The sequence below is a fragment of the Borostomias antarcticus genome, assembly GCF_949987555.1.
Source record: "Borostomias antarcticus genome assembly, chromosome: 13".
NCBI lineage: Eukaryota > Metazoa > Chordata > Actinopteri > Stomiiformes > Stomiidae > Borostomias > Borostomias antarcticus.
Genome location: NC_140246.1, coordinates 22,556,197 through 22,571,196, shown reverse-complemented (window position 1 = coordinate 22,571,196; position 15,000 = coordinate 22,556,197). Strand labels below are relative to the sequence as shown.

Below are 15,000 nucleotides of genomic sequence, written 5' to 3'. Positions count from 1 at the left end.
ACCTTGGTCCCGCTCCTGGTGACCTGCATGTCCACCATGCAGCCTGTGTTCACGTAGGACGCCAGGTTGATCTCAGAGAACTCCGCCTGCAGAGACACGGGGAGGAAGACAACCAGGTGAGCATTTGACCAGGAGGAGGTGCAGTCACACACGCATGATAACCAACCTCTCACTGACCACATGTTCATTTGACCAGGAGGAGGTGCAGTCACACACGCAGGATAACCAACCTCTCACTGACCACATGTTCATTTGACCAGGAGGAGGTGCAGTCACACACGCAGGATAACCAACCACTCACTGACCACATGTTCATTTGACCAGGAGGAGGTGCAGTCACACACGCAGGATAACCAACCACTCACTGACCACATGTTCATTTGACCAGGAGGAGGTGCAGTCACACACGCAGGATAACCAACCTCTCACTGACCACATGTTCATTTGACCAGGAGGAGGTGCAGTCACACACGCAGGATAACCAACATCTCACTGACCACATGTTCATTTGACCAGGAGGAGGTGCAGTCACACACGCATGATAACCAACCTCTCACTGACCACATGTTCATTTGACCAGGAGGAGGTGCAGTCACACACGCAGGATAACCAACCACTCACTGACCACATGTTCACACTGGTACTGTATGGAACAGCACTCCAAAAAACAAGAGAAGAGATCAATCCAGAAGGAAAATAGTCTTTCTATTGGCTCTGTCAGAAACTGCTCAAATTCACACAAAAAAAAAAGAAGCTTTTTTTTATTTGTTTATTTTATTTTTATTTATTTTTATTTATTTTGACTAATTAACACAATTATTAAATACATACTTGTGGTTTGTACCAGTTTGTGTTAGGTCATCATTCATTTTAAAAGTGAATTTATTACTTAAACTAGGCTACCTAAGAAAATAAATCATAATCCACCAATGGCACAACTCGTCCGTCGACCTCAACTATTTCCAGTTTGATCTGTTACCGCAAAAAAATGAGATCTGACTGTAGCCTACTGCTCAGTGCTCAACAAGCTACAACTAGCCAACCTGCTCACAATGGCGAAAAGAGCTTTAAAAACAATTGACCACTTCTTCATAAAAAAAAACTAAAAAACTGGCAATGCTAATGAAGAAGCTACCACTCGAAATGACATCGCAGCAGGTGCAATCGAATGCAGAAGTGCTCCAGAGGCTATCGGAGCTAGCACTAGCACTAGCACTAACACTAGCACTAGCAACATCACCATCGGCGAGGAAGCTAACACCAGCAGGCAGTTGCAGTTTGATGTTGTGATGTTGGGTATGGCCTAGTGCTCGGTCATAAAGTCATATTGACATGCTTGTGGTGTCTAGATGAAGTTTGATGTGTCAAAATGTTGCCCCCCTTACTCTCACAGGGTAAAACCACCTATGGAAACAGATATGGGAGAATGAGATCACACACCAATCCCTGCGTTGATCCCGCCCCCAATACGCCTGGGCGACATCAATCGTCTAAAAAACAGGAAACTGTCATCAATCATACATCATGTATGATGTCACACGTGCGTGGAGGAGGAGTCACTCCTACCCGCCGACCCCGACATGGGGAGGAGCCGGGCTTCTGAGTCTCAGTATCAGACACGCCCCCCGCTACCCACTGAGCACCACCGCTCAGGCCTTCTCACTTCACACACTGCACTTTGAATGGTGCAGAGAAAGAGATGGGGGAGAGATGGAGAGAGAGAGAGAGGGAGAGAGAGAAAGATAGAGGGAGAGAGGGAGAGAGAGAGAGAGAGAGACAGACTAATTGAGTTATCTCTGTCTGTGGGCTCCAGGACTGCGGGACCTTGTGACAAGCCGTATCCTGGCTACCTAATGGCTTAATGAAACTCCCACAGGTACGCTGGAGGAGGAGGGAGGGAGGGAGGGAGACGGTGGAGGGAGGGAGAGAGGGCTGTCTGGGAATGTCAGTTGTTTGCAGAGAGAAACTTTTGGGAGGAAGACTTTGATTTTCATGAGGTGAGAAATAACAGCATAGAAAAAATTAAACCCAGATAAAGAGTAATGGTTTATCTATCTATTTTTATTGGTTTTCCTTTAAAGAAGCACCTTGCAAACATGTTTATTTTCAGGAGTTGAATACACGTAACATAAATGATAAGTTAGGGAAACGCAGAGGTGTGCTGTTATAATAACACACAACGCAGAGGTTAATTACGGGTTTTCCTCCGTGAAGTGCATTATTTTTCGATAACAGCACCCCTCAGAGTGTATGATCCCACTTATACCATGGCCACTTGCCAAAGACAAACATATGTGCCTTTTAGTTCATATGTTATTTATGCGTTGCTCACTGCTGCCTTTCATTATAGCCCCCCTGCGCTAAATCACGTTGCTATGGAATTACAAATTGAATGAAATTGAATGACCCACTGTCACCAGCAGACAGCCCTGAGTCCGATAGATACCCCTGTGTCTGCTGTGGATGTCGTAGCATTTAGTTAAAACACACACACACGTACACACACACATACACCAGTCCACTTCCGGCTTTAGGCCTGGGCCATAGCAAACATTTATTTATTGCTTTATAAATGTTCTTAGCCGGTAGATAAACATACTCCAGGAGCTTGCTTGATCGCAACATCTCTGTAACTATTAATGCACTCTACTGTTAGTAATGTCTCTCTTATGAAGTAGACCATGTTTACTGCTCTGTAGATGTTCTTAGCCAATAGACAAACATTTTGCAGGAGCTTGCTCGATCGTCTCGGTGAGAGAGGTCAGGGAAGAATTTTTACAGCTCACTTATCTGGCCCCCGGGTGATACAGTTTTTTTGCTTCCCTCTGGAATATGTAGGGGTGTGTCGTATACCCACCTCCCTTGTTCTCTGTAAAGCGCATTGTGTTGCCTCTGGGTATGAAATGCGCTATACAAATAAAGCTTTGATTGATTGATTGATTGATTGAATATCATATTCCCTGGAGGAAAAGCGATGACATCCAAAAGTTAACATGGGGTTTGAACCGTAGCATTAGCTAGGTACAGCTAGCTAGCATTATCTAGCTACCCACCTTCCCGCCAAGCAAATCGGGTCATGCCGTTTATCTATGTTTGTGAGCTAGCTAGCGTTAACACGTTTGTCTATGTGGCCCGTAGGGGATAATAAGTAGCTGCCCCTAGCAAATAGTACGCCCCTAGTAAATAGTACACCCCCTAAATAGTACGCCCCTAGTAAATAGTACATGCCCCCATTTTCTAGTATCTGTGCTAGAACAGTAAAAGGACAGCAGAGGGCGCTGGAGCTCTCGGAATGTAGCTGTCATCACACATGCCCGTCTCTCGCGCGGCTTAGAAGTGACGAGAGAGACAGTTAGAGCCATGAGGTGCATTGCTGACTATTGTATGTCTTTTCGCACAGGTATGAATCGCAATGGTGACAAATGTAACTCAGGGGTTATGAACCTTGCGTTGGGGTTGGATGTTATGGGGATCTGAATGTGTGGGGCTGGGATGTGTGGGTTTTTGATGTGTGCCACGCCAGTATTAACCAACTCCCGTCTCCTGCTAGCTATTAGCATGAGTATATTGCTAGTTTAGCAACGTCATTCAATGTATTCAGCTTGCTCTAGCAGCTATTTCAATCCAGTTATCTGAGAAGTGGTTGGTTAGTAGTATTTCATCAATCAACCAGCTCAGTGGCCTTGTGGTTAGAGTGTCCGCCCTGAGACTGGGAGGTCATGAGTTCGATCCCCGGGTGAGTCATACCAAAGACTATTAAAAAAAAAAGGTACCCATTGCCTCCCTGCTTGGCACTCAGCATCAAGGGCAGGAATTGGGGGGCTAAATCACCAAATGATTCCCGAGCATGACGCTGCTGCTGCTGCTGCTGCTGCTGCTCAACGCTCCCCCAGGGGATGGGTCAAATGCAGAGAACTAATTTCACCACCCAGGTCGGGTGTTTGACAATCATTGGGACTTTAAATGTTGGTGTATTGCCTTTTACACAATGGTATTTGTTCAGAGTGTTTTGAAATAAGAGTACAGAATGTAGACTGTTATTTAGCCATAGAAGTCAGTCAGCTAACCGGCTAAGAGAGACCTGTAATGTTAAATTAAGCCTGTAGTTCTAGTAGGCTAGCTACATAGACCTAGGCATTCTGTAAAGAGAGTTTGGGTAATGTAATGAAGTAGTAATGATTGAATAGGATAGAATAAATTAGACCTTGAACAGTTGATATTCATGTTAGATGCTGAAAGATAGAAATAAAGAAAGGATGTGTTTAAAGTATTGTATTATTACATTTGTTTTCTACAGAAAGGATGTGTTTGAAGTAATTTATTATTACATTTGTGTTCTAAAGAAAGGATGTGTTTAAAGTAATTTATTATTACATTTGTGTTCTAAAGAAAGGATGTGTTTAAAGTAATTTATTATTACATTTGTGTTCTAAAGAAAGGATGTGTTTAAAGTAATTTATTATTACATTTGTGTTCTAAAGAAAATGTCAGGTGCTGCTTAGATATGGTATGAGTGTATGAGTGTAGTCTCTCACGTGGCATAGAAGTTAGAAGTCAGAACGTTAGTGCCATGGAGACATGAGGTGCATTGCTGACTACTGTATGTCTTTTCACACAGGATCTTTCAAATAAATGTGTTGCACCAGTTTGCCAGATAACGTCGGTACTAGTAGTGCTAACGTTAGCACGTTAGCTTGGCAATTAGCACTAGCACAATCTAGCCTAGCAGTGTTGCTACTGCTGGGCTACTGTTATATCTTTGAAGAAAATGAGGAGCAGGCTAACGTTAGCTGTGTGGCCATGGCCCAAAATTAACTAGCTATTTACTAGCCAATGGCTGGCTGTTAAAAAATCTGATTGTTTGGTAATTTAACATGTTGCCCATATAGTTAGTTACTTATGGGCTAGGGAAGCCAAAAAGTTAGTTTTGGACCCTGCTAGTACATTACAACTACTATGCACACACTACTATAATATTGATTGAGGATCGCATGTGAGACCAAGGTAACATGCTAAATAATAATAAGAGCAAATTGCAATTATAAAAATCTATGTATTATTTTTGGCTGGTAAAAAATCTAGGCTTTGGACGATGTGTGTTATTTATCAATGTTCATAGCAGTGCTTTGGGGAGAAACAACCTGTTCTGCCCTATGAAGGCTAACTGCAATAACTAGGCTACCGTTATTATAAGTACCTGCAGCCTGACAGTTTAATTGGCTAGCCAAATGGGTTATAGGTATATGTGATATTGCATTAATTGTATCCTATTCATGGGGTAATTTACATGCCCCAAAACCATGATGGCTGATTTAACCAGAGTTCATTAAAGGAGTAGTAAAGGGAAAACGCATGTTTAGCCCTGTTTTACTTACTTATGATCACATACAATGGTTCAAAATGTTGACAAAACTAACACTGACATTTGAGAAAGTCTGATAATTGCTCTACCACCGTTTTGGTGATACAATGGATGTGGATGGGCATCTTGAAAAATCTTTCAAAAACATGTTAAACTCTCGATTCCAAAGACAAGAAGCTCACCGAGTTAAACATGTTTTTTGAATGATTTTTCATGGTGCCCACCCGCATCCATTGTATGACCAAAACGGTGGTAGAGCAATTATCAGACTTTCTCAAAAGTGCTAGTGCTTGTATATGATCATAAGTAACCTTAAAACAGGGCTAAACATGCATTTTCCCTTTACTACTCCTTTAAGTTGGAACTAAATTTTGACCAAAAGCAGGGCCGGACTGGGTGAATATTTCATGCCGGGAGTCATGCCCAAGTCAGGCAATTTGTTGATGGGGACGGGGGCATGCCATTCACCGTGTGTCAGGCCAGTTGGCGCGCCAGGCCACCAGGAAAACTCCTGGTGCTCCCGATGGCCAGTCCGCCCCTGACCAAGTATAGTAAATATAGTAATCATCTCTCTCCTTATGTTTAGCCAAGTCAGGCTGTTGAGTCAGCAGTGGAGGAGAGAGACAGGGAGGAGGAACAGGCTGTAGACTACTCTGCTCATCCTGAGCCTGCAATGATCAGGGCTCTAAGGTGCGACCATTTTACTCACATTTGCGACTAAAAATAGTTTTGTGCGATCAGAAAAAATAATTTAGGAGCACACTGTTTTCAACTATTTCACTCGCATTTTTTGCCTAAAATAAATCCATGCAAATTGGATCAAACTAAGTCAAAGTTTCGCGCACCCGTATACAAAAGTCCCACAACTTATTTTATTTTTTATAACAAGTCCCACGACTGCAACCTGCAATGCACAGAACTCTCGTAATGACGTGCGATGACAGCTCAGCTGCCCTCACTCAAAAACGACTGTGCAGCCGAATGCCCGCCAGTAACGTTAACATGATGAAGCCCATTCAATCGTATTTTGCCCGGCAAAGTGGAACCAAGGAGAGAGAGGAATTCGGTGAGGCCCGGGGGAGTCGAATCAACTGTCACTCAAAAATCGTTGTTAGGTATATTCAACATTGCACCGTAGCCTACCGCGTGCTTTTTTTTACCAACAAACTTCTGCCATGACCATGCCCCCGCGAGTTTTCATTGGACAACCCTAACCCTAACCCTAATCCTAACCCTAACCCTATCCCTAACCCTAACCCTAACCCTAACCCTAAACCTAACCCTAACCAATGAAAACTCGCGGGGGCGTGGTTATGGCAGAAGTTGGTTGGTAAAAAAAATCACGCTAGCCTACCAGTAACTTACTGGATCCACATCAAAACGCAATGAAATGCCGTTGACATCTAAAAAGCGCTTTTTTTTCCTGAAATGCGTGTCATAACGATCCAATGACATGTTCCTTTGCATCTACATTAAACTAAGCTTTTCCACGGATTTAAAAAATTGTTAATTATTATTTGCGAAGATATTGGGCTTTCTTCCCACGTTTTTTCACGGCACCGGCAGCTATGTTTCATATCCCTGCCTAAGTTCGCAAAGCATTGTGTGAGTTTTCATCTACCCCTCGGTTTCAAGTCAGCATCTGAAAACCCTCGTTTTAGAGGGCTGTTTGAACTCCACTAGCCCTCGATATGCTCCCTAGCCCTAGAAGCTAAAAGGAATGGGACACACTACCCTACGCGTGAACGCGCAAAATGTAGGGGTGGGGCCAAGGGCTAGGGCTAAGGGGGGTATTGGGATTGGGCCATAGTCTTCATTAGGACCAATGAACATGATGCAGTGTGTGGGAATAGTATAGTCTTCATTAGGACCAATGCACCTGATGAAGTGTGTAGGAATAGTATAGTCTTCATTAGGACCAATGCACCTGATAAAGTGTGTGGGAATAGTATAGTCTTCATTAGGACCAATGCACCTGATAAAGTGTGTGGGAATAGTATAGTCTTCATTAGGACCAATGCACCTGATAAAGTGTGTGGGAATAGTATAGTCTTCATGAGAACCAATGCACCTGATGAAGTGGGTAGGAATAGTATAGTCTTCATTAGGACCAATGCACCTGATGAAGTGTGTGGGAATAGTATAGCAGGAGAGGATGAGAGCTCCTATGGTGAGCAGGTTATCATTGTTTATTGTTGGCAGTAGGCCTAATGTGTGTGTTGCTAATAAAAATGTGTTATTTCGAATTTTTTCGTTGCGCTCCTAAATTTCTTTCTGTGCTCCTAAATTTTTTCATTTAGGAGCACATGTGCTCCTAGTGAAAAATGTTAGCTTAGAGCCCTGATGATGTTTTTAAATTATCACCCCAAACAAGATTATAAAAATCCTGTGGTGAAGACGGTGTTCACAGGTAGAGATGGCAGAAGCAGGAGGTGGCTGACATATTGTGAAGAACGTCACAGGTTGTTTTGTTTTGTGTGCCTGGCCTTTAGCAAGACAACTGACTCCAGCATTTTCCTGACTGGAATGTCCGACTTGAGACATGTGCACCAGAGAACGGAAGAGCATGAAAAAAGCACGGCACACATTGTGCACAAGCTTATTTTTTAAACTGCTCAAAAGCTGATGTAACCCAGATAAACTCAAGGGATAGAACTTAAAATAGAATAGACTAAATTAGAATCATTAAGATGAAAACCTGAATTCATAGTTGGAGGAGTTATTGGTCATTTTGAACAAACAGCCAATTAGGCATAGATACTTGCTGGATGTTGACCAATTAGAAGCTAGAACCCAGGGGGCATAGGTTGAGCGGAGCGCAGAGAGGGAGATGGACATTTTTCCTTTGGAGCTTACAAAGTGAATTCAACATACAGTAGATATCCCAGAAATTTGACTAATACACTGAGCGAGAAGCCTTATTATTACTGAACAAAAGTGACAGTGAAAGTTATCTGTGAAGTGAACAGGAGAATAGTAGTTACTGTAGAAAGCCATTGACGGCTTAGCAACGGCTCTCATATTGCATATGAGAAAGAATGCAAGAAGAAAAAGTAGAATTAGCGACCGGACCACTTTTTAAAAAAAAGTTCTCTACAGTAGCCTACATTGGAAACCTTCCCTTGGTGAGTTAAACGTTCACTAGGAAATATAGATTTGGGATTATATGGTTGTGAGACCGTCTTCATCAAACTGTTTAGCCTAGCTTAGCCTAGCTTCGCGCTAGCCATGTAGCTCGCATGGTCGGCACTTTTCTTTGATCCGCGGTGCAGACATTAGGGACTTTAAGCAACGACCCCTACGACGGGCCGCTACGGAAATGGATCAGTGCTCGATACTGTAGATAAACCTGCCAGCCGTAGCAGCTGATTCTACGACGGCAAAACCCCCTGTTTCGCGTAGTGGCTACAACGTCTCAGACGCTTCGCCGTAGGGACCGGTCGGCTGTTTGCTTAACGATTTTGATCGATCGATAGCGTCATAGCAGATATATTTCCGGCCACCGTAGCAGTCCTGAAAACCGTTGTTGCTTAAAGTCCCTATTTTAGTTCGCGTGACGGGTGTCTCACTGATCACGTAGTCAGCTACTGTGAGGGCTATTCAGCGTCTCCATAAATGATGATTGATGATGAGGGATTTCCAGGCTGTCAAGGATGCTGCTGACAGCTTCGTGAAATGGGCAAATGAAAAAATTGAGGAGAAGGATGAGGAGCCAGACATGGAAGTGGAGGCTGCACTGCCACAGAAAAGAACCAGGAAGAAGGAAGCCAAAGCCATGCCAGGAGAGATGGCTCAGGATGGGACGATGGAGGATGCAGACAGAGCCTACGAGGTCAAGGTCCACGACCAGATTGTTGATACAGCTATTGAGGCCATCCACCGAAGATTCCTGATCTTCCTGGCAATCTTTATGCAGACTTGTCATTTCTGGATCCCCAAAACTTCCATCTGATCTGAACCAGCGCTCTCCCTCACTCTGCGCTTGTAGAGGGTTAGCAAGTACCTGGTTAAATTTGACAGCATGGCAACAGTTGACAACCTGCAGTCGGAGCTGAAAAGTTTAGTAGACCAGTGGGACAAGTTTCACCACTGGATGTGACCCAATGGAAAGGAAGAGGACATGGAGATCATCAACAAAAGCTGTGCCTCCTGCAAAGAGTGCCCACTGTGCTGCTATCAAATTCTCCAGAGATTCAACATACTCACAGAGGCATATCCCCTGCCTGGACTCAAGATTCAAGATCAAGATTCAAGGACTCGCGTACAAGTTCCTTCTGACACTGTCAATAACCCAGGTGGCCTGTGAGCGATCATTCTCAACACTTAAATACATTAAAGGCAGACTGAGGAGCAGCCTGTCTTCTAGCAGATTGGAAGCCTTCATGTCGATGGCCACTGAAAAAGATGCTAGTGGCTTTGGACACAGACACTGACAACACTGACAAAGTGGCAGAGAGGAGTGAGCTACTGAGGAAACTGCTGTTATAGTAAGGTGATATGAAATTGTTAATATTATAAAATGATTCATAATAATGTAGCAGCTTTTTAGACTGAAAATAATGTGATCATGTGACTTATTATTACCCCCCCCCCTCCCCTGTCTCTCAAAGGATGCCTGGCCCTAACTTGTGTGGTTCAGCTCTCACCCCCCCCCCCTCTCTCTATCTCTCTGGCTCTCTCAGGAGATTTATTGTACTTTGTACAACTGTTACTTGAGTATTGGGATGTTAAACTCCACAGCCACGTCCGACCACCAGGGAGTCAAGGGTGAGTGAGTACACTCGTCCATTTGCACTGGTACACTTATTCACGGAACTTACTCATCTTTGTAGTGGTTTGGGGAAATAGTATGGTGGTATTGCATATTGAAAGGATTTTGTACTGGTGGGTGGTGTCCAACCAATGGTGGTGGGCCGGTCTGGGCCAAAAATGCCAGGGCCGATTTTTTGTCTTGGAAAAAAAAAAATCGGCAATAGAATAATATTGTATGCATAATCACAGGAGAATATATGGTTTAGTCAAGCGCAAAACATGGTGTTTGATGCAAGCTCACTCGGCTGAAGTGGACCAGATTGTTATGGTCCTGGCCGTACACCCCCTGCTCACGGCCTGGACCCTAACCCCTGGACTCTGAACCCCTGCTTGGACACCTGCCCCTGAGCTCCTGTGCCCCCTGGACCCTCCTGGACCCTGAGCACCTCCCCTCCCAGTGACTGCCCCTGCACTACCCCCAGAGACTTTTGCACGTTGTTCACATTGTCACCTGGTTTTGTTCTGCCTCCTTGTGTGTTTGGTCTTGTGTTCGTTGTCTTGTCTTCTATGTTGGTTTGTGTCCTCCCTGCCCTAGCTCTAGACACCTGTCCCTCACTAGTCCCACATCACTCCTGTCCCTCTCCACTCCTGTTCCTCTAGCGTAGTCTTCCCTTCTGGACCCTCCTTGTGTTTCTAAACTCCCCTCTCTAGTTCCCAGTCCCTGTTCTAGTCCCCTCCTTTAGTTCGCTGGTCCCCTCTAGCTCCCCCTTCTGGTTTACCCTAGTTTCCTGCCCAGTCCCAGCCTTGTTCCTTGTTCCCTTTTCTTGTTAGGGCCCGAGCACTGGCGGTGCGAGGCCCTATTGTATTTCGAAGGATTATTATTCTACCTTCTCCCTTCTCCTTCTTCTTCTCCCCAAACAAATGCCTTTTTGGCGGCCTAAACATCGATGAAAACGGATGAAACTTTGCAGATACATCAGTCCCGGTGAAAAATTTGATAATTCATGGGTGACGGAAATGGGCGTGGCAAAACGGCTCAAGAGCGCCCCCTGGAAAATTTAAAATGGCGAGCCCCACCTTCCAGTTTGATGTAGGCAAACGAAATTCGGTAGGCATATGTAGTTCATCGAGACACACTAAAATGTCTCTAAGAGCTATACCCAACATGCAACAGGAAGTCCGCCATTTTGCTCTTAATGTGCCATTTTGTCCGTGTTTTGACCATTTCCATGCCTCGTACTTCAACGAACTCCTCCTACAGATTTCATCCGATCAACTTCATATCCGGTCAGCTTCATCTTAAGACCTTTGTGATCAAAAGTTATCAAAAAAATTGAGTTTTCACCAAACACCCTTGCCGCGGCGCCCCGCCAAAATTTGACATTTCGCAATAAAACACGAAGTCCTCATAACTTCTCCATACATTATCCAATTTGTCCGATATATCTCACGCTTCATGACGGTTCTGTCGTGAACACATCTATGTGTCAGTATTGCGTCATACTTATAGCGCCAACTATTGGTGAAACAGGAAGTCCTCATAACTCCTCCATACATTATCCAATTTGTCCGATATATCTCACGCTTCATGACGGTTCTGTCCTGAACACATCTATGTGTCAGTATTGCGTCATACTTATAGCGCCACCTATTGGTGAAACAGGAAGTCCTCATAACTCCTCCACACATTATCCGATTTGTCCGATATATCTCACGCTTCATGACGGTTCTGTCCTGAACACATCTATGTGTCAGTATTGCGTCATACTTATAGCGCCACCTATTGGTGAAACAGGAAGTCCTCATAACTCCTCCATACATTATCCGATTTGTCCCATATATCTCACGCTTCATGACGGTTCTGTCGTGAACACATCTATGTGTCAGTATTGCGTCATACTTATAGCGCCACCTATTGGTGAAACAGGAAGTCCTCATAACTCCTCCATACATTATCCGATTCGTCAGATATATCTCACGCTTCATGACGGTTCTGTCCTGAACACATCTATGTGTCAGTATTGCATCATACTTATAGCGCCACCTATTGGTGAAACAGGAAGTCCTCATAACTCCTACATACATTATCCAATTCGTCCGATATATCTCACGCTTCATGACGGTTCTGTCCTGAACACATCTATGTGTCAGTATTGCGTCATACTTATAGCGCCACCTATTGGTGAAACAGGAAGTCCCCATAACTCCTCCATACATTATCCGATTTGTCCGATATATCTCACGCTTCATGACGGTTCTGTCCTGAACACATCTATGTGTCAGTATTGCGTCATACTTATAGCGCCACCTATTGGTGAAACAGGAAGTCCTCATAACTCCTACATACATTATCCAATTCGTCCGATATATCTCACGCTTCATGAAGGTTCTGTCCTGAACACATCTTTGTGTCAGTATTGCGTCATACTTATAGCGCCACCTATTGGTGAAACAGGAAGTCCTCATAACTCCTCCATACATTATCCAATTTGTCCGATATATCTCACGCTTCATGACGGTTCTGTCCTGAACACATCTATGTGTCAGTATTGCGTCATACTTATAGCGCCACCTATTGGTGAAACAGGAAGTCCTCATAACTCCTCCATACATTATCCAATTTGTCCGATATATCTCACGCTTCATGACGGTTCTGTCCTGAACACATCTATGTGTCAGTATTGCGTCATACTTATAGCGCCACCTATTGGTGAAACAGGAAGTCCTCATAACTCCTGCATACATCATCCGATTTGCACCAAATTGCTGACGCTTCGTGAAGGTCGCCTTCTGAACACATCTATGCGTCGGTATTGAGTCACACTTACAGCGCCACCTACTGGTGAAACAGGAAGTCCTCATAACTCCTACATAAGTTATCCGATTTACTCAACATTTCTCACGCTTCATCAAGGTACCGTCCTGAACACATCTATGCTTCGGTATTGAGTCACGCCTAGAGCGCCACCTACTGGTGACAGGAAGTTTCTCTCAGTACTGCACACCGAAATAGCACAGCCTTTAACGGCGCAGCACCCCGACACGCGTGGGGTGCGAGGGCCCGCTCACTGCTGCTCGCAGCCCTAGTTTCCTAGTTCCCTCTGTCCTTGTTTTGGTGTGTTGCTTGGAATCCTCCATGTCTTTGTCTGGGTGATTGTCTGCACCTGTGTCTCGTTATGTCTTGGTGCCCTCCTGTTTCATGTGTTCTCTGTCGGTTCAATGTTAGAGTGTTGCTTCTAGTGTTCTTCAGTTTTCTTTTGTATTTTTGCATTTAAACTTTTTGAACCTGCTTTGCCTGCCTGCCGTCTGCTTTTGGGTCCCATCTCCACCACCCAACCCTAACACAGACTCAGACTATGCCAGACAGGGAATTAAGAAAAAGTTGCGATATATACTGTAATGAGAAACTGACAACATCTACATCTACATGGTTTCTTTCTCGCCTGAAAAAATATTCAAACGTACATAAAGTGACATATTTACAGTCGTAGAGCCAAGATTAAAAGTCTGAGATTAAAATGCTGAGATGTAAAACGAGCATTAATTTGTGATTTGTGAAAACTGTGATGAGGCTCCAGCCATGCATTTGTCGAGAAAAAATACACACCCCTCCGGCAAATCAGAATTGAGTATTCACCCAGCCATGGTATAGGCTGTATTCCAAATGCTAGGGCTCTACCTTTCGAAGGGAATATAATCGGGGCCACGCCCACCTCCACCATATTGAAGGGCGTTCCAATCCGAAGGGCGCAAAAGTACTCCCTTCGAAGGGCCCTTCGTAACGGTCATTTTCAAAGTGAGCAAGCGATGGTCACTTTTGCTCCCTTTGCTCCAACAACTCTTTGCGACTGCGACGTCTCCGGTCAATAATTTATCAACAAATATGGTGGGCGTATGAGGTGACAGTAATTTGGCAACCTAGCTTAATGGTTTGTGGACATTGTACCTTAATCTGTCGATGGAAAAAAAAATGTTTAGTAGACATCTTAGTTACATCATGATTGAACTAGCTATCTGTATTTTTTTTATTATGTGTGTGGTAATTATTGATTTTGACGAATTTACGATGTAGCTAGCTAACTAGCATTAGCCCAAGTTGGCAGCTGTTGGTCAGCGATTGAGAGACGGAACTCCAGCCCGGCTGATAACCCTCCGTCGCTGGAAGGGAGGGTGCATCAGTCAGCTGTGATCCTTGACAGTACCAGCCTACTTTATGTCTGAATACAATCCAACGGCTATTTCCCAATAAAGAATCTCTTCAGTGCACAAGCAACTCCCCCAAAGATAATAATTAGAAGCACAAGCTAAACACAAGCTAGTTGTGTTTATCTGAGATACGAATGGGACATCGGACGCAAAACTAGCAATAGCCGATTGGCTCCAGCTGTGTCAAACTCAGCTGCTTAAATAGATGGTGCACAATTATTTTGTGACATTCTCCGATGACCCTGCCGTTTTGGGCTTATAATAGCTTGAGATCAGGACACATCACTTTCCCACTCCGAAAGCTTACCTTCTGTTAAGATAGGATTTACCCGAAGTTATGGTTAGCCATATACCTGTAGCTTGTGACAGGCTGTTGACACATGCGACAGCCCTGAAAATGACGTTGAAGGGCATTCCAAACGAGCATTATTTTGACACCCTGCTCCCTATGCCCTTCACAGTGCTCACTATGAAGGGAAGACACTCCGTAGGGTGTAGGGATGAGCCCTTCGGTTTGAAATACAGCCAGAGTGCCTAAGAGGAAGCAGGAAGAGCCGTCCCATGGGACCTTAATTCAGAAAAAATATGTACGGTAGTCAATGATGATTAACCAATAATTTCTTGATCCCGTTTGAATTGTGCCATGACTATACACATTATGTTTGTCAATTTAAAACGTC

At 44.2% G+C, this 15,000-nt stretch overlaps 1 protein-coding gene across 1 annotated transcript in view; it reads right to left on the bottom strand.

Annotated features, from left to right (window-relative positions):
* The window catches only part of syn3 (synapsin III), a gene marked incomplete at both ends in the record, with an annotated part of 186,109 nt that overhangs the window by 118,494 nt on the left and 52,615 nt on the right, over nucleotides 1–15,000 (bottom strand). The window contains 1 exon segment of the mRNA XM_084447780.1: nucleotides 1–86. This exon segment is cut by the window's left edge and continues 6 nt beyond it. Within this exon segment, the coding sequence (XP_084303906.1) occupies nucleotides 1–86 (86 nt within the window).